The 22,322-nt window shown below is 46.8% G+C and overlaps 1 protein-coding gene across 2 annotated transcripts; it reads left to right on the top strand.

The window, feature by feature from the left end:
• The first annotated feature begins 204 nt into the window (after nucleotides 1–204).
• FAM167A (family with sequence similarity 167 member A) lies at nucleotides 205–21,927 on the top strand. 2 transcript variants are annotated; one of them, XM_050948956.1, is made up of 3 exons: nucleotides 205–466; nucleotides 554–628; nucleotides 21,664–21,927. In XM_050948956.1, the coding sequence occupies exons 1-3, from the start codon at nucleotides 257–259 to the stop codon at nucleotides 21,925–21,927; spliced, it is 549 nt and encodes a 182-aa protein (XP_050804913.1). In that variant the 5' UTR covers nucleotides 205–256. The 2 variants fall into 2 exon arrangements, with proteins under 2 accessions (XP_050804913.1, XP_050804912.1); XM_050948955.1 differs by having other exon boundaries at nucleotides 205–628.
• Nucleotides 21,928–22,322: the final 395 nt, after the last annotated feature.

Here is a 22,322-nt window from a genome sequence, read left to right on the forward strand (position 1 = left end):
GGAGCTGTCACTCAGCTGTCATTTCCTTTTTTTTCTTCTTGCAGCTAAAACAATCGCTCGTTATTTTTAGGTGTTTTCCGTAATTAAAGTGACGCCAGAGAGGAGAGGCAGCTGATCTGACTGGCTGGCTTACGAGAGCTTGCTTTTGTGTATCAAGTCAACAGATGGAAGCTGTTCTCAGAAGAAGGATCCCCTGAGTTTTGCTGTTGCCCTGAACTTTACAATCAACCTCTATAACATTTTACTACAGAAGAGGATGTCTTTGCCCAGAATCCAAATAGAAGAGGTGGTGGACAGTGCAGATGCCTCCTCTGAGAATGCCACACCCCCCCATGACCACCTGAGAAGCCTGAAGGCTCTGACAGAGAAACTGAGACTGGAGACCAGGCGCCCTTCCTACTTGGAGTGGAAGGCCAAACTTGAGGACCAGACGTGGAAGAGCCCCAAGCCCTCTGGGGAGGAAGAGGTTAAAGAAGAAAAAAAGGCCACAGAGGAAGCTGCCCCTTTAAGAAAGGTGCAGGTGCATCTCAAAGGGAGTTCTTCCCAGGAGAAGGTGACTCTGACTTCAGGGAAACTAAGTGGCTTTGAAAGCATTCAGGAAGCTCTGAATTGGCTCAGGAAGGAACTGGTAAGTGGTTTCCTTTCCAAGATAAATAATGGTCTTAAAAGAGAAATTTAAAGTGACCGTCTAATCCAATGGTTCCCAAAGTGGGGTCTGCCATGGGTTATGTGGGGGTCTGCCCCTTGAGCCAGAGTACAGCAGCGGGGCTGGAATGCGCTGGTACAGTGTTATGACATTTTTGCCACAAGGAGGACACCATCTTGTTCTCCAAATGGCACCCTCTCCACAGTGTGATCTCACCATACCTGCCAGGTCACCCTGTATGGTGAGATCACACTGTGGAGAGGGTGCCATTTGGAGAACAAGATGGTGTCCTCCTTGTGGTCACCCAGGACACCATCTTCTTGTGCAAGGTCACGCTGTGCGGAGGGGTCCATTTTGAGAATAAAATGGTCAGTGATGAGCTGCCAAAATCTTAACAACCGGTTCCCTATAAAACGTTCTGATTTAAGAGGGGGGAGTCGGGGAGGGGCCAGGGTTGAGGGAGACATACACGTGGGGCCAGGGGTCCCTGCAGGGCCTGGGGTAAATTGCCCCACTTGCCCCTCCGGCAACACTAGAGCTTGCAGCCCCCTCCCCCTTTACCTTGCCAGCAGCTCAAAGCAGCAGGACAACTCCAGAGCTCAGCTGAGCTGCCCAGCTGATGCCGGCGGCTGGCCATGCTGCAGCTGGGGGGAAGCAGGGAATCCTGGGAGCAACAGGGTGGTCCGGCCTGGGGACTGGAGTTCTTTGCCCACTCCCTGGCCCTTTAACAACCGATTCTCCACGGAGGTCTAATTTTAGCAACCGGTTCTTGGGAACCTGTGGGAACCGGCTCCAGCTCACCACTGAAAATGGTGTCCTTGCACTTCGTGACCTCACACGCATGGTGCAGGAGAGCTCATGCTGGTGGGGGCATTCCAGTAGTACCATGACTACACCACAAATATCATTTTAGTTAAAGTGAAAATAAGGGTGATGTGTAGGCCCTACCAAATTCATGGCCATGAAAAATGCATCACGGACCGTGAAACCTAGTCTTTTGTGGGCTTTTCCCCTATACAGTACAGATTTCACAGGGAGACCAGCGTTTCTCAAACTGGGGGCCCTGACCCAAAAGGGAGTTGCAGGGGGTGGGGGTGTCACAAGGTTATTTTAGTGGGGTACAGTATTGCCACTCTTTACTTCTGCGCTGCCTTCAGAGCTGGGTGGCCAGAGAGCAGCGGCTGTTGGCCAGGCACCCAGCTCTGAAGGCAGAGCCCCGCCAGTCGCAGCGCAGAAGTAAGGGGAGTAATACCATACCAAATCATCCTTACTTCTGCGCTGCTGCTGTCAGAGCTGGCAGAGAGTGGCGTCTGCTGACTGAGGGTCCAGCCCTGCAGGCAGCAGCCCAGAAGTAAGGGTAGCAATACCATACCATACCATACCATCCTTACTACTGCGCTGCTGCTGGCAGTGGCTCTGCCTTCAGAGCTGGGCTCTGGGTCAACAGATGCCTCTCTCCACCTGCCCAACTCTGAAGGCAGCACCACTGCCAGCAGCAGCACGGAAGTAAGGATTGCAGTACTGCAATCCCCCCCACCACCTTGTGACCTCCCCCAAACTCCTTTTTGGGTCAGGACCCCTGCAATTACAACACTGTGAAATTTCAGATGTAAGCAGCTGAAATCATGAAATTTACCATTTTTAAAATCCTCTAACTGTGAAATTGACCAAAACGGACTGTGAATTTGTAGACAAAAATAGATCAGTGGTTAAAATGTGAAAGCATTAAGAAGAAAAAATTATCTACTGTTGAAACAGAATATCAAATCAGCAAGGATCAAATAATAAATAATAATTCACCCAACAAAGAGAATAATAAGAACATGAAACCTCTATACAAAATGAAATGGGCCTGGGTAATTTAGTCAGATGGCAAAGGGATCCTTGGTGGAAAAAAGTTTGGGAACCACTGGTCTGGTACATTCTGTCTTTGAGACTCACTAGTTACAGCAGTGAACAATCTTCTATGGTTTTTCTTTACCTGGCAGGAGCAGGGGCTGGTTTGGGGAAGGTAAGGTTGTGTGACAGCATTCTGTAGGAGGTCAAAGCTGGAGCTGACTCCAACCATCAGGGTTGCCCCTGGGAAAACTCTAGACAGCAAGCAATCTCTGATGAACTGTAGACTTTTTTATTTTTATTTTGCCTCTTTAGAAATTGCATGTGACCAGATCACAATTTGTACACAGGGACTGGTTATTCAAACAAACTGGTTGTGAGAAAAGATGTTGGCCTCGTGAGATAGTTGATCTGTCTTACTTTTTTTTTATGGTCCCTATTACTCTAGTATCTGAGGGAATGATAACATTCAATGTATTTATCTTCACAACACCCCTGTGAAATAGGGCAATGTTGTTATCCCCATTTTATGGATGGGGGAACTGAACCGCAGAGAGGCTAAGTGACTTGCCCAAGGTCACACAGGATGTCTGTGGCACAGCAGAGACTTAACCCCAAGTCTCCAGTGCTCTAACCACCCAACAATCCATTCCTCATTGTCACAATGAGTATTTATTATTCATGCCATGTGAGTGTTCACCTGAGTCACATGGTTTTATTCCTGTTCCCTGATTGAACATCCTAGGCATTATAAAAGAAAAAGGTTCTGTGTTTGTTTGTGAACGCTCTGCCAACATTCATAACTGTTTGCCAAATTTGCAGTAATAATCATAACATCTCTTCTAAATGGCTATGAGAGCACTTTGGGAGTGAGTGTTCTTGTGAATATTTATTCGCACTAGTGCTTTGCTTTCCACAAGAAAAAAAATCTTGTGAATAAAATTTTCTCCACCCAAATATTGGCAAATAAATGAATAAATGTGACTTAAATGAGTTTCATTCACAAGAATATTCACACATACATTTTACTGCATTTTCCCAGCTCTGGTTTACCTGTATATAAATTATTTGCAAAAGTGATGTGTGATTTTGATTGTGTCAGTTTTTGGGTGTCCAGCTTGATACACTTGCCAGGGGCCTGATTTTCAGAGCACAGGTGCTTGGCCCTTTTCTGAAGATCAGCCTCTTTAAGAAGTCAAGTTGGGCCCCCCACAATCATTAGTCACGTTAGCAAATCTTGGCTCATTGCATCAGATTAGGATCCATGTCGAATTTGGGTTTATGACTCAAACCTCACTCCACAATGGCCTTAATCTGAAAAACAGATTGAACAGGCCCAGTGATGGCAAGGTGCAGGTTTCGTTTTCCAACCCCAGGTTCTAGCAGATTTGCATCTGGACTTTGGATTCTGCCCTTTAACCAGGTAGAGATTTGTTCTGAGCCCAGCTGTGCTGTTCTGATCTGGGGCTTGGGTTTGGGGGTGGACATACACCATGGGATGAAAGATAAAAGTTGTAAATAAACAGAGAAAGATAAAATAAAAAGATGAAAAAGACCTATCTACATGTCCCACTCTCCTAATGATACCCATGGGCACTCACAAGACACTCATCACTGGACCTGACTGCATTTTACGTAATTTAGAAGAATTTCCCTGAAACAAGGCCATGTTTTTGACTCACCACAGCACTTAATCCCCACCTAGAATGGACCAACGATGGGGAACAGCTGCCAGCAGATGGTTAGAGCATAGCAAGGCTTGAAGTTAGCAAAATACCCTAACAAACAAAATACCCATTTTACACTTCGCTTTAAGGGTGAAATCCTGGCTGCACTGAAATCAATGGCAAAGCAACAGTTGACTTTGGTGGGGCTAGGAATTCCTCTTACAGGTCAAATTCTGCCTCAGTTGCACCCCAGTGAATAGGTGTTACACTTGCAACTCCCAGGGTAGAATTTGCCTCCAGAGGTGGCTAGGCTTTGGTTTACATGTGCTTATAGCAGGAGCAAATACCAGCAAAGAGGGCCTGCCACTGGCATCTTGCTCTAGGGAGCTTGGCATGCCCCCAAACACCCTACCCGTGGGCCTTGGCAAGCTACCAGGTGAGCAATAAGTATTTCTGGCCTGTGTTATATGCGCAGAGAAAGGGAGCTGGGAATTCCATGAGCTCCGTCCCGGGACAGCCACTCCAGCTGAATGCAGGTGCAGCAACAGGGCATCGCATGAGAGGCGACCTCTGAGGAACTCGGGACACGGACAATTAAGGGAGTAACCAGCATCCTAAACTACCTTCTGGAACTGACCTGGCAGCAGAGTACAGAGCAGCAGTCTAATTGGCTTTTGCCAGTCTGCCCTGAGCAACAAAGTGGCCACCTGCAGTCTGTACTAGCCTGAGTGGCCTTCCCTAGAAGTAATGTCAGAACTGGTGGTGCTCATCTAACCCCTGAGGGGTCAAAGGCACACTCATGTGGGGACACCCAGCCAAGAAATGGATCAATTCAAAGTGCCCAGATATAAAATTAAAGCTATAGCATAGAGCTAAGCCCTTGCTGCAAATCTAGAGGGCATGTTTTCTTCCAGGGACACAAGGCACGGCCTTCAGCTCCTCAAAAGCAGCCAGTTTGACTCCTCAAGGCCACAGGTCCAATCAGAGAGGCCAAAGGGGCAAATCCAAGACCATATTGCAAATCTAGCGGAAATTTTCATGGTCTTCAGCTCTAGTGGCTCAGGAGGAGATAGCACTCCCTCAGAGTCATGACATAACACATATTAGGGCCAGCCCCTCAGCTAGCATACACTAGTATAGCTCTGCTGAAGTCAATGGAGTTGCACCGATTGGCATCAGTTGACCATCTGGCCTTTAAAGTCTGATAGATTCTGGAATCCAAATTCCTTCCCAAGGCGCGCTGTGCAGCTGTAACTGCAAACTGCACAGCTCAGCACATTACAAGCTTCTCGAGGAGTTCAACAACTCTCAGTCCCAGCATGCCCGAGCCCTGGAAATTATTCCCATCTTTGATTTTTATGTTAGATGAACAGTTCTGACCAGTTCTGAGTATTCAAATCATGTTAAAGGTCCTTTAACATCATAGAGTAAATCCTAAATTCCCTGCTCAGTCAAAACCAGCGTTTAAGTCAATGGGAATAAAGGCTTAAGGAGTGGGCCTATAGAAAATAAGGCCTGGTCTATAGTAGAGTTAGGTCAATGCAAGGCAGCTCATGTCTATCTACCTATGGAAATGTCTACACTTAAATTTTGTTCCCGCTGACGTAACAGCCCAGCTATACCAATTTAATAACTTCACCTCCATGAGCGGCATAGAGTCAAAGCCAATGTAGTTGGGTCGACACAAGTCTCACATAGACACTGTGTTGCTTATGTCAGCTGTTACTAGCTTTCAGGAGCCTTCCCACAATGCCCCACTCTGACAATACAATGGAAACAAGTGCTTCTGGTGAGGACGCACCACAGACACAAGGAGTAAAGTGTAGACATACACAAGCAATGTAATTACTGCAGCAGATGTATGCTGACGTAAGTAAGGTTGACTTAATTTTGTAGTGTAGACATGGCCTAAAAGTAACATTGCAACATTGGATTTTCTTGGTATTTCCAAAGCAAAGTAAATTAAACAGTGTCCTGAGAGTGGAAGGCCCAACGTCTGCACTCACCACAGATTCAAGTTCTGCTCACAGATGTGGTTAGCTCTGACTGAAGTAACGGACTTTGGCCTTTAATATTTACTTGTTAGCATGGATCGGCCAACAGGTTCAGATAGATAAAGGGAGCCGGGTCCTGCCCTGCAGGAAAGCTGGTTGGCATGGAGGGTGTGGCAGCATGGAAAAGAAAGTGGAAGGAAAAAAAAGTGTAAAAGAAAGTGGAAAAAATCCAAAAACTGAACATTTTTCATTTCAATGAAATTATTTTCCTGTTTTGTCAAAATGTTTGTAAAGAAACATTTTTCTCTTTCTTTTTAAAAATGTTTTTGATACATTTTACCAGCCTAAAAACAAGCCTCAGTTCTCAGCTTCTTGGTGCAAGTGAGCACAACTTCCTCATGCCTCTAACGATGGGTCTGAATTTGGCTCAGTGCTCATCCCTGATGGAGAAAATACTGTCTAATAGACACCCCCAGATCTGATGCTTTCTTCAGGGAGGTAAAATAGAGCTAATTCCAGCTGGTCTGTAGCAGAAAACACGTACCCCGAATATTAGAGCTGCGCAAATAATCGATTGATCAGTTTGGTGGCCAAACTAAAGAAGTAGGGGGAAAAATGGTGGTTTGTGTCGAACAAACCGTTTCAGTCAACCTGCAATGAAAGAGTTCATTTTTGATGGGTTTTAAAAATCTTTTTCTAAACAAAATTAAATCACATTAAAATCAAATTTGGAACAAAAAATTGTTTTGAATCAAAAAGTTTCATTTTGAAAACGTTGAAATAGAACATTTTGATTTTATTGGAAATTGTTTTGCTCTCTTTTTGCAATCCAAACACTTTGGAAAATTTGAGACAAATTTGCGACATTTTTTCAGGAAACCCAAATCTGCATTTTTTGGCAAACTTAAGCTTAGTCCAAAATTTTTTCGCCCAGCTCTACTGTGAATATAGTTGGTGTGAATGGTCAGATTTACTAAGGTTGATCTGACTGCTACTGAAGTCACGGAGAGTCTTCCCACTGACTTCAATGGGAATTGGCGCAGGTCCTAATTAAAAAGGCAGTAATGGTACATAAATCTTCATGAACCTTGGTGTCTCCATTTCAGATCAATTTCTCATCCACATCAAGAGCTCTGTTACTCTGCAATAGGTTTCCAAATGGGCCTATTTTTATACCAGCCTCTGCTCCCGAAATGAGCTAAATGGGCACTTAGCTGAATTTGGAAGAAGAAACTCGAGCAGGAACTCTGTCGATGTGCACCTCACCGCAGATCGTGCTGGTGTTCTGGGGGGATGGGAGGAGTCCTTTGGTTTTTCTGAGATTGGATTTAGTGAGAGATGCAGGACTGGCCGCCTGGGCGAGCAAAGGTCTCTGTCTGTGACAGCATGGGCCGTGGCAATGCAAACTTCCGTCTGCGGCCCCACCAGTGTCCCTCAATTCTAACTCAGTCAGCTAGCCAGGACCATTCTCCTCCCACCGCCCTGCTCTGCATTGCTGCAGCGAGAGATGCTGGGAAATATCACTCCGTGGCACATAGGAGTTCCCTGGGGAAGCTTTTCTGTGGGTTGCCCCCTCGTGGCACAACTGGCTGAACTCCTTGACTCCACTGAAGCAGGGGGCACAGGCTCCCAAGTGATGGTCCAAGGGGCCCTTGCTGGTGGTCTGCAGAGAGCTGGCTGCTCCTATGGTGCTGGTTTCTTTTTCTTTCCAGCGGGTGTGTGCCATGGAAAGAGGTTAAAAGCAAATGAAATATTTTCCTAATATTACTGTCCCACAGAAGTAATGACTACCATTAAACACCAAGAGGGAGGACGGTGCAGTGATTAGGGCGCTAACTTAGAATGTGGGATGCCATAACAATGAACTTAATCCGCTTTCAAAGCAGAATACAGAACATGGAATGACTGGCTTGTTAGTACACAATATTCCTTGTGCTATATGGACACAAGTCACTTGAGTGGGCACTAACGTTAATGCGGACTCACCTCCCCCCCTGCCCTGTGTAGACAAGCTCAGACTCTCTGTGCCTCAGTTCCCCATCTGTACACTGAGCTTATAGCACTTACTTTAAGGATTGCAAGGTGCTCAGATACTACCGTAATGGAGACTTTATAAGCACCTTATCCAGATGGACAGCACTATTATGGGGTTGCACTGAGAGGGGAGCGATCTGCATGGATGTGAACGAAAGGAGAGGTGGGTCCATGAAACTCCCTATTATAATGTGCTCTCCACTGTAAATATCTGATAAAGGGCGTTCTGGGCTGGTGAGGGTGAGCAAGATGCATCCCTTTGGTTAGGATGGAGGTACTGAGAGTTCACTGATGCTCCACATGAAAATGGAGGTTATATACCAATAGCTGGGACACGTACCTTCTGTGGTTTCAGAATGAGACAAAACAAATGGTGCATTTCTGAACTACCTCCAAGGCGTCCCTTGTTGAAAACTGAGCAATTAGGAAACAGGAGAGCAAATTCTCCATAAAATGCGAATAAATCAACCCTGAGGACTAATCTTACATTGACAGGGGCAGGAATTCAGGGCTCAGTCTTGCACCGTTGAAGTCAATGGGAGTTTTGACTTCAATAGAAGTAGGACCAGCCACTAGTTGTGCTAGCCGGTCTTTTCCACCTCTAATCTCCAGGATTCCATGGCAAAATAAGCTTCACTCTGTGACGAGTTCGGTCACAGAAACTCCCTCACGACTATCCCTAGATGAGCTGGGATACCACTAAGAACAAACCTCCGTGCCAGAAGAGGCTTCCCTCCACTCCTGTCTTGCTGAGTTAGACATTTCAGTCAGCTGCAGCATAGATCCACACCTCTCTGCAGTTCACTGAAACTGAGATCCACTCAGCTCAGGGGCTTCTTAGTTAACATAGACTTTCACAGCACCCAGGATTCAGTCTTTGTGGGAGCCTAAACCCCAAATGAATTTGTTTTACCCTGTATAAAGCTTATATGGGGTAAACTCATCAATTGTCCGCCCTCTGTAACACTGATAGAGAGATATGCACAGCTGTTTGCTCCCCCAGGTACTAGTCACTAACCCTGGGTTCAATAATAAGCAAAAGTGATTTTATTAAGTATAAAAAGTAGGATTTAAGTGGTTCCAGGTAATAACAGACAAAACAAAGTAAGTTACTAAGCAAAATGAAACAAAACACGCAAATCTCAGAAACTGCATACAGGTAAATCTAACCCTTAGACATGTTCCAATAAGCTTCTTTCACAGACTGGACTCCTTTCCAATCTGGGTCCAGCAATCACTCACACCCCCATAGTTACTGTCCTTTGTTCCAGTTTCTTTTAGGCATCTCTTGGGAGCTGAGAAGCCATCTCTTAAGCCAGCTGAAGACAAAATGGAGGAGTTTCCAGGGGCTTTTATATTCTTTCTCTTGTGGATGGAAACCCCTTTGTTCTCCTGTGCAAAATCCAAGCAACAAGATGGAGTTTGCAGCCACCTGGGCAAGTCACATGTCCATGAATGATTCAGCTTTTTTCAGGCCGACGCCATTGTTTCCATGTTAGTGTGAACGTTCCCAGAAAGCTCAGATGCGGATTGGCATCTCCCAAAGTCCATTGTCAGTTAAGTGTTTCTTGATTGCACACTTCCTGAGAAAAGTCCTTTCCCAAGAAGTTGACCAAACGCTTCACTGAGGCTACTTAGGCTCAAACACATTGAGATACAAGTACATAGCCAATATTCATAACTTCAAATACAAAAATGATACACACATGCAGACACTATAATGATAACCAGCAAACTACAACCTTTCCATAGACACCCCACTTGACCTCCTCTGTACAAGACCTGGTGCAACCATAGGACCCTGGTTACAACAATGCTCTATACTGTCACAGTTCATGTCAATAACGTCACACACTCCCCTCTGATTATATGACAGGGATCAGTTGCAGTGTTCTGTTCTTCTACTTTTTTAAAATGTAAATGGATCTTTTCAAAACAGAAATCATATTGAAAGAGATTTCTTACCTGCGACTTCTGAACTGGATTCTGGAATATACAATTGACGTTCACCAGTGATGCTGTCAGTTGGTTGTTCTTCACACAGCTGGACTATTTACCTGTGTGTTTATGGTTGGTTTCATTGTCCAGGCCAGATGAAGTTGAGCTGCTGGCCCTGCGAGTGAACGTTTAAATTGAAAAAAACAACTGCAGCCATTGACATGTAAACAATAGCCTTGTTAGCTATTTCCAATGAGTTGTGTAGAACTCTGTCTACCTGACAGTGTCTCTTTATAACAGAGGTCATTGATCATTTACAGTGCCTTCTGTTAAACTCGGATTAGGTGTTCCCATCACTGTCAACTAAGAACTAGAGTAGCAGAGGCAGAGTTAGGATTTCTGGCATCTGCCCCAAGCTCTGCTAACTTTCTGGGTGCTCTTGGACAAGTCAAGTCTTGGTGGGAGGGATAGCTCGGTGGTTTGAGCATTGGCCTGCTCAGGGTTGTGAGTTCAATCCTTGAGAGGGCCACTTACGGATCTGAAGTAAAATCAGTACTTGGTGGAGGCTGGACTCGTGACCTTTCAGGGTCCCTTCCAGCTCTATGAGATAGATATATCTCTATATATAACTTAACCTTCCTCTGCAGATCTGGTCCGGTCTACCATCAGTGACAAGTGAGTTGCCTAGATGGCTCAGAGATCAGCAATTCCAGTGTTGTGGCACCATTGTTTCCTCATCTGTAAAATGGAGGTGACACTAATACTATGGCCCCTGAGTCACATTCATGGGGAGGGAGCGTTCAACTGGTCTCAAAGAGATTTGAGCTCCTCCAGGGAAAGGTGCTCTGTAAGTGCAAAGGGCTGGTGGTCTGACTCTCAGAGCTGCTGAGCACCCAGAACTGCTAGTGAAGTTCATGGGGTCTGTGGGTGCTCAGCACCCCTGAAAATCATCACATCAGGGAAGTGAGCTCTATAGAGGCAGATCCACACTGCTGTAAATTGCCATAGTTCCATTGCAATGAGGGTTATTTTAGACTGAACAAGCCATTGGTGATGCCTGGTTTCCTTTGTGTATCTCGAGCCAACCCCATGTGAGTGGAACGTGGCCTCGTGGATTTCACTCGTAGTCAAGTCTCCACAAATACAAGCCTCAGGTGTGTAAACACCCCTGAAGGAGTTGTCACTGTACAAGGTGTTTGTTAGTCATCAAGAAGCAAAACTCTGAACGTCAGATCTCCATCAGAGATGGGCAGAGTCTCCAGCATCGTTGCGCCATTGTGCCGATAATCCTTTTGTCAGCCATCACAAAGCTTTATTTCTTTTTCCTTTATGTATTTCTGGAAGGAATAAAGCAGCTCTTCTTAAGGGAGCTCAGCCAAAAGAGAAGCAACTTCCCACCCATCCCCTAACTCCACCCCCCCACAGAAGCAAACAAAGCCAGAGGAGAGCTTTATCTCCCTGGGAAAATTTTACTACTATCAGTCATTGCATCTCATGTTTCTGGTGCATTGTCTCTCTCTTTGTGATTCAGCCGGTGGAGATCATAAAGCTGCTTAGCACACTCAGAGCACTTTTTGTGCAGAGATCTCAAAGTGCAAGGTGGCGGAATTGACAAAGAGAATAAGAGTGACTTGCCCAGCACAGCTGAGACTAGTAGTCATGGCTTGCCTTTTTAAAACCCCAGTTGTCACCAAGAGGCGGGCAGGGAGAGGAAAGTCCGAGATTAGAGATGTGAGCACCATCTGCCATCTTGGTATTTTGGCTTGTGTGAAAATGTCATGGTGTCCTAACAGAATACCAGTGCCTCATCAGAAAGGCCAGAGTGGGTCCCAAAAGAGGAAAAGCTGGTTTCCTGAAAAAATTGGAAATGTCCAAGTGGCTTTCATGTCACGGACCCCTCTTTTGTTATGTCAAAGTTAGAATCAGGACTCACAATTTGTCAGACCACTCTGTTTTATTAGTGCAGCGCTCTGCCAATAACACCCAGATAATGTGAGTGGTCATGCAAGACCCAAACGGTCTTATTTATACAGATAAAAGAGCGGGAATGAGACAAAGGGACAAAGAAAGCAAAACAGTAAAATTCACGTGGGGCACAGCATGCATATCCTACTTCCTTACTAACTCGTATCGATCTAAGGCTAATACTTCACCAATTGCCCTTAAACGGTGCAATTGTTCTATGTTAATGTCTGTATTCCTGACACCTGGATTGCAGCATTCCAACAGTTTTGCTTAAAGGTACAGACAGCATTTCTTTAATCCTTTCTATTTTCACAATATAATTCATTCTACTTTCACAGTTATTTCAACATTTCTGTGACTTTTTAAAATAATTTTTATTGAGCCCGTTAACCGAAAACAGTAGTGAAAACATAATCTAAATGGTTGTCGACATCCTTAATAAATAGAAACTTTCGGCGGCCATTTTGCTAGCCTCTTTGGCAACGTTAAAAACGCCTGCAGAAAAGTGAGAAAACTTCCCCCATAATGGAAACATTTCAAGAACATCGATACTTTGTAAGGCTCTGTTTTGCTTGGGGGTGGAGGTTGTGTGGGGAAGACATAGGAATGACATCACAAATGTTGACAGTGCTATAAGTAAGCTGCCTCTGGGCCTGGTGTAATTGCGTAACCGTGACTCAGTCCTCCCCCATGCGCTGAGATGAGGATCCAAGGTTTTCACCATGTTCTTAGGGCGGTCGGGCAAATTCTGCCAGGGCCTGGCAGGCTCTGCCTCTGTCACCACTGCAGTGAGAGAAACTCGCCGCTGACTAATCCTAACTGTGTTTAACCTCAGCCCTGAGCACACCCATCAAGCACGAGTCCTCACAGCATCCCAGGGAGGCAGAGAACTGATAGAAAGGGAAACTGAGGCCCAGAGTTGCTCAGCGACTTACCCAAGGTCCCACAAAATGGCAGGGAGAGAAACAGGCCTCACTGGTCATATGAGGCAGTGGTTCCACACTGAGACCATCCCTGGGCAAGGCACCAGGTCTTTCCCCTGCAACATTTACCTGTGCAGAGACAGAGAGGAAGCAGCTTGTGCTTCTCCTACTCAGGACCTGCCAGGGATTATTTCAGCCCCTGATACAAGCTGGGGCAGTCCCCTAACTTGCAGTCCTGTTGCAATGGCTCTGAGAGGCCTTTTCAGAGCTGAACTGCTCAGACATAGGACTGCCCTGGCCACTGTCCCTGCCACCCTCTATTGCCCCTGTCATAAACAGATAGCTAAGGGTTAATGTCTCTTTCACCTGAAGCACCTGACCAGAGGACCAATCAGGAAACCGGATTTTTTCAACTTTGGGTGGAGGGAATTGAGTGTCTTTGTCTTTGTTTTCTGGCTGCCTGCTTTCTCTGAGCTTTGGAGAAGTAGTTTCTTTTTTCTAGTCTTCTGTTTCCAAGTGTAAGGACAAAGAGATCAGATAGTAAGTTATATGGTTTCTTTTCTTTGGTATTTGCATGAATATAAGTGCTGGAGTGCTTTGATTTGTATTCTTTTTGAATAAGGCTGTTTATTCAATATTCTTTTAAGCAATTGACCCTGTGTTGTATCATCTTAATACAGAGAGAACATTTGTACTTATTTTTCTTTCTTTTTATATAAAGCTTTCTTTTAAGACCTGTTGGAGTTTTTCTTTACTTCAGGGAAATTGAGTCTGTACTCACCAGGGAATTGGTGGGAGGAAGGAATCGGGGAGATCTGTGTGTTGGATTGCTAGCCTGATTTTTGCATTCCCTCTGGGGGAATAGGAAAGTACTTTTTGTTTCCAGGATTGGGAACAGAGAGGGAGATTCACTCTGTGTAGTTTCACAGAGCTTGTGTCTGTGTATCTCTCCAGGAGCACCTGGAGGGGGGAAGGGAAAAAGGATTATTTCCCTTGGTTGTGAGACTCAAGGGATTTGGGTCTTGGGGTCCCCAGGGAAGGTTTTTTCAGAGGGACTAGAGTGCCCCAAAACACTCTAATTTTTTGGGTGGTGGCAGCAGGTACCAGGTCCAGGCTGGTGGCTAAGCTTGGAGGTTTTCATGCTAACCCCCATATTTTGGACGCTAAGGTCCAGATCTGGGAATAAGGTTATGACATGGTGTAGCAGCGGTTACGGGATAGACAGAATCCAGAAGCCAGTGGAAATATTGTATTTTTCTTTTCTCTGCTAAGGGCTTTTTAGCAGAGAGAAGCAGTTGTTTTTAAAAGGGAACCAGAGAGAATTTTTTTTTCTGCTCTCTCTCGCAGTTTGTGGCTTGCATGTTAAGGGTCTTTTGTCATGCAATAGCCCTCCCATTAGGAGGCAAGTACCAGCACTTATAGGCATGCAAATAAAGTGGTTTTTCTGGTTTCCCTTCATTGAACATTAGCTAGAGAGAGAAAAGGAAAATTAGCTAAAGGCACTGTTGCTAGGCAGACTTCAGGAGGCAACAGAGAACCTGCAGTTCAGAAGATAAACACCGGAGGGCACCCCAACACAAGAAAACAGGAATCATGACTTCTAAGGCAAAAATTGAGGCCGAAGAACAAATCAAAGAAGCTGAACACAGGCGACAACTGGAAATAAAACAAAAAGAGATGGAGATGAAAGAAAGAGAAGAACAGATCAAAGAGGCAGCCTACCAAAGAGAACTGGCAGCCTTCCAAAGAGAACAGGCAGCCCAAGAGGCAGCACACAAAAGAAAACTAGAAGAAGAAGAGTTGGCCTACCGAAGGAAACAAGCAGAAGAAGAGGCGGCCCACCGCCGAGACATGGAAAAACACCAAAAAGAAATGGAAAAACAACAAAAAGAAATGGAAAAACAACAAAAAGAAATGGAAAAACAACAAAAAGAAATGGAAAAACAACAAAAAGAGAATGAAGAGAAGGAAAAACAGAGAAAACATGAACTGGAAATGGCAAAAGCTGGGTTGCATGTGCCAGCCAACCCTAACAACCCGGCGCCCATTATTGCTCCACAGCACAGGAAATTTCCCACCTACAAGGCAGGTGATGACACCGAGGCCTTCTTGGAAAATTTTGAAAGAGCTTGTCTTGGGTACAAGATTCCCGAAGACCAGTACATGGTAGAATTGAGGTCACAGCTCAGTGGACCTTTAGCAGAGGTGGCAGCTGAAATGCCTAAGCACCAAATGAATGACTATAAACTTTTTCTAACCAAGGCCAGATACAGGATGGGGATAACCCCAGATCATGCCCGTCGGCGCTTCAGAACCCAAAAGTGGAAACCAGAGGTGTCATTTCCCAAACACGCCTACTACATTGCAAAAAACTATGAGGCCTGGATAACAGGAAACAACATTCAAACCTTGGAAGAACTGAACCTCCTCATACAAATGGAGCAGTTCTTGGATGGTGTTCCTGAAGACATCACACGGTACATACAAGATGGAAATCCCAAAGATATCGCTGAGGCGGGGGAGATTGGAGCCAAATGGATGGAACTGGCAGAAAGCAAGAAAGCTACTGTCAAGGGGAACGATTACCCCAGGGGGCACACAGACCATAAACCCTACAACCGAGGACAGCCAAAGACCCCACATACCACCCAAGTAAAGCCACAGATACCCTACCCTTCAACCTCACCAGTCTCCAGTAACTCACCTCGGCCCAGTGACCCATCAGATGGAAGATGCTTTAAGTGTAATGAACTGGGACATATCAAGGCCAACTGTCCCAAGAACACCATGCGAGTGCAATTCATTACACCACCATCACACCAAAGATCCCCAGGCCCGGATGCCTCTCAAATACCCTTGGAGCGAAGGGAAAATTTGAGAGTGGGCGGAAAGAAGGTTACTGCGTGGAGAGACACGGGGGCACAAGTGTCAGCTATCCACCAATCCTTCGTTGACCCCAAATTCATCAACCCAAAGGCCAAAGTTACAATTTACCCCTTCATGTCACAAGCTGTAGACTTGCCTACAGCTCAACTGCCTGTCCAGTACAAAGGCTGGTCAGGAATGTGGACTTTTGCAGTCTATGACAATTATCCTATCCCCATGCTACTGGGGGAAGACTTGGCCAACCAGGTGAGGCGGGCCAAGAGAGTGGGAATGGTTACACGTAGCCAAACCAGGCAAGCTTCCAGACCCATTCCTGTTCCTGAGCCGTCCACAGAGGCCCCGTCTGTGTTACCAGAGACCCAGACAGAGGTAGTGGACCCGGATTCCATGCCTACCACTGAAACAGCCACAGCATCTCCAGTCCCAGGCCCGGAACTGGAACAGCAACCAGCACCAGCAAGTGCAACCCCATCTTCAAACTCAACGCCAGAGGGCGCCAGCGAGCCAAAACTGGCAGAAGCACAAGACAGCCATACCCAAAAGGCTCAGCCAGAGCCTGAAATACCCTCAGGTGCACCAGCGGAGAGCGGTACACCAGCAACGGAAACAACACCATCACCTACATCGCTTCCAGAGGGACCAAGCCCAAGTCCACAGTCTGAGGAAGAACTGGTGACCCCAGCCTCAAGGGAACAGTTCCAGACTGAGCAGGAAGCAGATGACAGCCTTCAGAAAGCTTGGGCGGCGGCACGGAGCACCCCACCGCCTCTCAGCTCTTCTAATCGATCCCGGTTTGTTATAGACCAAGGACTTTTATACAAGGAAATTCTTTCTGGTGGACACCGGGAAGAATGGCAGCCGCAAAAACAGTTGGTGGTTCCAACTAAGTACCGGGGGAAGCTCTTAAGCTTAGCCCATGATCATCCCAGTGGCCATGCTGGGGTGAACAGAACCAAGGACCGGTTGGGGAAGTCCTTCCACTGGGAGGGGATGGGCAAGGACGTTGCCAAGTATGTCCGGTCTTGTGAGGTATGCCAAAGAGTGGGAAAGCCTCAAGACCAGGTCAAGGCCCCTCTCCAGCCACTCCCCATAATTGAGGTCCCATTTCAGCGAGTAGCTGTGGATATTCTGGGCCCTTTCCCAAAAAAAACGCCCAGAGGAAAGCAGTACGTACTGACTTTAGTGGACTTTGCTACCCGATGGCCGGAAGCAGTAGCTCTAGGCAACACCAGGGCTAACACTGTGTGCCTGGCCTTAACAGACATCTTTGCCAGGGTAGGTTGGCCCTCCGACATCCTTACAGATTCAGGGTCTAATTTCCTGGCAGGGACCATGGAAAAACTGTGGGAAACTCATGGGGTGAATCACTTGGTTACCACCCCGTACCACCATCAAACCAATGGCCTGGTGGAAAGGTTCAATGGAACTTTGGGGGCCATGATACGAAAATTCATCAACGAATTCTCCAATAATTGGGACCTAGTGTTGCAGCAGTTGCTGTTTGCCTACAGGGCTGTACCACATCCCAGTTTAGGGTTTTCACCATTTGAACTTGTGTATGGTCACGAGGTTAAGGGGCCATTACAGTTGGTGAAGCAGCAATGGGAGGGGTTTACGCCTTCTCCAGGAACTAACATTCTGGACTTTGTAAGCAACCTACAAAGCACCCTCCGACACTCTTTAGCCCTTGCTAGAGAGAATCTAAAGGATGCTCAGGAAGAGCAAAAGGCCTGGTATGACAGACATGCCAGAGATCGGTCCTTCAAGGTAGGAGACCAGGTTATGGTCTTGAAGGCGCAACAGGCCCATAAGATGGAAGCATCATGGGAAGGGCCCTTCACGGTCCAAGAGCGCCTGGGAGCTGTAAACTACCTCATAGCATTTCCCAATTCCTCACTAAAGCCTAAAGTGTACCATGTTAATTCTCTCAAGCCTTTCTATTCCAGAGACTTACAGGTTTGTCAGTTTACAGTCCAGGGAGATGATGCTGAGTGGCCTGACGGTGTCTACTACGACGGGAAAAAAGACGGTGGCGTGGAAGAGGTGAACCTCTCAACCACCCTGGAACGTCTGCAGCGGCAACAAATCAAGGAGCTGTGCACTAGCTTCGCCCCATTGTTCTCAGCCACCCCAGGATGGACTGAACGGGCATACCACTCCATTGATACAGGTAATGCTCACCCAATCAGAACCCCACCCTACCGAGTGTCTCCTCATGCCCAAGCTGCTATAGAACGGGAGATCCAGAACATGCTACAGATGGGTATAATCCGCTCATCTACCAGTGCATGGGCATCTCCAGTGGTTCTGGTACCCAAACCAGATGGGGAAATACGCTTTTGCGTGGACTACCGTAAGCTAAATGCGGTAACTCGTCCGGACAACTATCCAATGCCCCGCACCGATGAGCTATTGGAAAAGTTGGGACGTGCCCAGTTCATCTCTACAATAGACTTAACCAAGGGGTACTGGCAAGTACCGCTAGATGAACCTGCCAAGGAGAGGTCAGCATTCGTCACCCATGCGGGGGTGTATGAATTCAATGTCCTTCCTTTCGGCCTTCGAAATGCACCCGCCACCTTCCAGAGGCTGGTAGATGGTCTACTAGCTGGACTGGGAGAATTTGCAGTTGCCTACCTCGATGATGTGGCCATTTTTTCAGACTCCTGGCCCGAACACCTACTACACCTGGAAAAGGTCTTTGAGCGCATCAGGCAGGCAGGACTAACTGTTAAGGCCAAAAAGTGTCAAATAGGCCAAAACAGAGTGACTTACCTGGGGCACCAGGTGGGTCGAGGAACCATAAACCCCCTACAGGCCAAGGTGGATGCTATCCAAAAGTGGCCTGTCCCACGGTCCAAGAAGCAGGTCCAATCCTTCTTAGGCTTGGCCGGATACTACAGGCGATTTGTACCCCACTACAGCCAAATCGCTGCCCCACTGACCGACCTGACCAAAAAGACCCAGCCAAATGCAGTTAAGTGGACTGATGAGTGTCAAAAGGCCTTTACCCAGCTTAAGGCGACGCTCATGTCTGACCCTGTGCTCAGGGCCCCGGATTTTGACAAGCCATTCCTAGTAACCACAGATGCATCTGAGCGTGGTATAGGAGCAGTGCTCATGCAGGAAGCAACAGATCACAACTTCCATCCTGTCGTGTTTCTCAGCAAGAAACTGTCTGAGAGGGAAAGTCACTGGTCAGTCAGTGAAAAGGAATGCTATGCCATTGTGTACGCCCTGGAAAAGCTACGCCCATATGTTTGGGGACGGCGGTTCCAACTACAAACTGACCATGCTGCACTAAAGTGGCTTCATACTGCCAAGGGGAACAACAAGAAACTTCTTCGTTGGAGTTTAGCTCTCCAAGATTTTGATTTTGAAATTCAACACATCACAGGAGCTTCTAATAAAGTTGCTGATGCACTCTCCCGTGAGAGTTTCCCAGAATTCAGTAGTTAAAAAGTGTTCTTAAAATGTAGAAGTCTGTTAGTTATATACTTAGGAGTATATGTAAAGGTGTATGTGTTGTATTAATCTGTTTATTTTCAAGTTCTAGAAGGAAATCGCCGCCAGTGAGCTTCCCCACTGTCTGCAATTTGGGGGGCGTGTCATAAACAGATAGCTAAGGGTTAATGTCTCTTTCACCTGAAGCACCTGACCAGAGGACCAATCAGGAAACCGGATTTTTTCAACTTTGGGTGGAGGGAATTGAGTGTCTTTGTCTTTGTTTTCTGGCTGCCTGCTTTCTCTGAGCTTTGGAGAAGTAGTTTCTTTTTTCTAGTCTTCTGTTTCCAAGTGTAAGGACAAAGAGATCAGATAGTAAGTTATATGGTTTCTTTTCTTTGGTATTTGCATGAATATAAGTGCTGGAGTGCTTTGATTTGTATTCTTTTTGAATAAGGCTGTTTATTCAATATTCTTTTAAGCAATTGACCCTGTGTTGTATCATCTTAATACAGAGAGAACATTTGTACTTATTTTTCTTTCTTTTTATATAAAGCTTTCTTTTAAGACCTGTTGGAGTTTTTCTTTACTTCAGGGAAATTGAGTCTGTACTCACCAAGGAATTGGTGGGAGGAAGGAATCGGGGAGATCTGTGTGTTGGATTGCTAGCCTGATTTTTGCATTCCCTCTGGGGGAATAGGAAAGTACTTTTTGTTTCCAGGATTGGGAACAGAGAGGGAGATTCACTCTGTGTAGTTTCACAGAGCTTGTGTCTGTGTATCTCTCCAGGAGCACCTGGAGGGGGGAAGGGAGAAAGGATTATTTCCCTTGGTTGTGAGACTCAAGGGATTTGGGTCTTGGGGTCCCCAGGGAAGGTTTTTTCAGAGGGACTAGAGTGCCCCAAAACACTCTAATTTTTTGGGTGGTGGCAGCAGGTACCAGGTCCAGGCTGGTGGCTAAGCTTGGAGGTTTTCATGCTAACCCCCATATTTTGGACGCTAAGGTCCAGATCTGGGAATAAGGTTATGACAGCCCCTTGTCCCTGTGCGTGGGAAGAATGTATTGAGCCACAAGGGCAGACTCTGTTCCCCCTGCCTCAAGGGCATTCCCCCAGGAGGCCCTCCAGCCCTTCTGTGGCACCAGCCCACAGGGCAGGGATTAGCTGGACGCTCTGTGTCAGTTGCTGAGCCTCGCAGGAACTGATACAGGCTCAAACGGGAGGGAGCCCAGAGAAAGGCGACAAAAATCATAATCCTCCACGAGCTGGCTTCTGGGAAAAGATGAAAAGAACTAAATCGGTGTCCGAGTGTGGCTGGATGTTCTTTGGCTTGGCCAGAAAACCACCAAGGGCCTGATCCAAAGCCTATTGACATCCATGGGAGTCTTGCCATTAACTCCAATGGGCATGGGAGCAGGGCCCAGGTTGGGAAATGAAAACCATCTACCAGTATTTCAAGAGGGCAAGCCCCAGAGAGAAGGGGTGGTTAGGAGGTACCAGGTAGGAGAAACAGACTGAAACTGATGAAAGCAAAATTTAGGCACTTTGGAAGGACGAGACTGGATCAGATGCTGGTTCCCTCTGGTCCAGTATCCTGTCTCCAGCAGTGGCCAGTACAAAATGTTTTGAAGGAAGGTGTAAGGACCCCACAGTTGGCAGGTGTGATGCAATTTGCTCTCCACATTAGATCTCAGCCTGGTCTGCAATCGTTACAGGCTGGCTTAAGCCCCAGAGCACAAGGTTTTTATTTCCCTTCCAAAACTCTTTAATTTTTTTGGTATTTATTAATCTAACACTGGCTATTCTTATTATCCGTATAATGTCCAATCCCTCTTTGACTCCTGCTAATATTTTGGCCCATGATATCCAGTGGCAATGAGTTCCACAGCCTAATCATGTGTTGGGTGAAAGGGCATTTCCTTTTATGCTTTTTGAATCAGCCACCTTTCAAGGCTAGATATCAGGAAACAACCTCTAGGTTGTGATATCTACTATAATGCAGAATAGCCGTCTCTCCATAGGAAGCCCCATCACAGGAGTCACTTAAAACTGGATGGGACAAGCCCCTGGTGACTGTTATGCACCAGACCCTGAGCTGATGTGTATATGTAACTCCATGGAGTTAGGCTGATTTACACCAGCAGGGGATCTGACCCAAGGCGGTGGGAATAATTCCCTGGAAATTCTTTCCCCTGTCTAATTGCTGTTTCTCTTAATCGCTGCTCACTCAGAGATAAATTAAACTGCCCTCGGCTAAAGGGAGTGGGAAGCTGGGTGAATCCCGAGTGCTGCGGTGACTGATCGCCCCCCTCCCCCCGTCTCTGTGTTTCAGACAGAAATGCGCCTGCAGGACCAGCAGTTGGCGCGGCAGCTCATGCGTCTGCGCAGCGACATCAACAAGCTGAAGATCGAGCAGACGTGCCACCTGCACCAGCGCATGCTCAACGACGCCACCTACGAGCTGGAGGAGCGGGACGAGCTCGCCGACCTCTTCTGCGACCTGCCGCTCGTGAGCTCCTTCAGCCTCTCCGCACCCCTCAAGCTCATCGGCGTGACCAAGATGAACATCAACTCCCGCAGGTTCTCGCTGTGCTAGAGGGAGCGTCCGTGGGGGAGGGCCGGGGGAGCGGAGGGGCAGACAGAGGGATTCCTCCACTGAACTGCCAGATCCGAAGACTCACAAGGACGCAGAGGGGAAGAGGTAAAATGGAGCAGATCCCACAGCTGCTCTCGCCTCCAGGTGGTGCCACTGGCTCTCAGCCCTGAGACAGTATGGAGAAGCCTACAGACAAGTTGGGGTATTAGAAGCATCAGGAACCATCAGGAATCAGGAAGAGCCTGCCGCTTAGTCTGCTTCTTTGCAAGTGCAGTCCCACCTCCTCCTCCTGCTCAGTAAGCCATTGTAAAAGACAGCAGCAGTGCCAGAAGGATCGGCGAGGCAGCGGGAGGCCACTGGACCTCCCAGGTGCTTGGAAATCAAAGGGAAGGTTA

The sequence above is a fragment of the Gopherus flavomarginatus genome, chromosome 4 (assembly GCF_025201925.1).
Source record: "Gopherus flavomarginatus isolate rGopFla2 chromosome 4, rGopFla2.mat.asm, whole genome shotgun sequence".
In the NCBI taxonomy this organism is placed as follows: domain Eukaryota; kingdom Metazoa; phylum Chordata; order Testudines; family Testudinidae; genus Gopherus; species Gopherus flavomarginatus.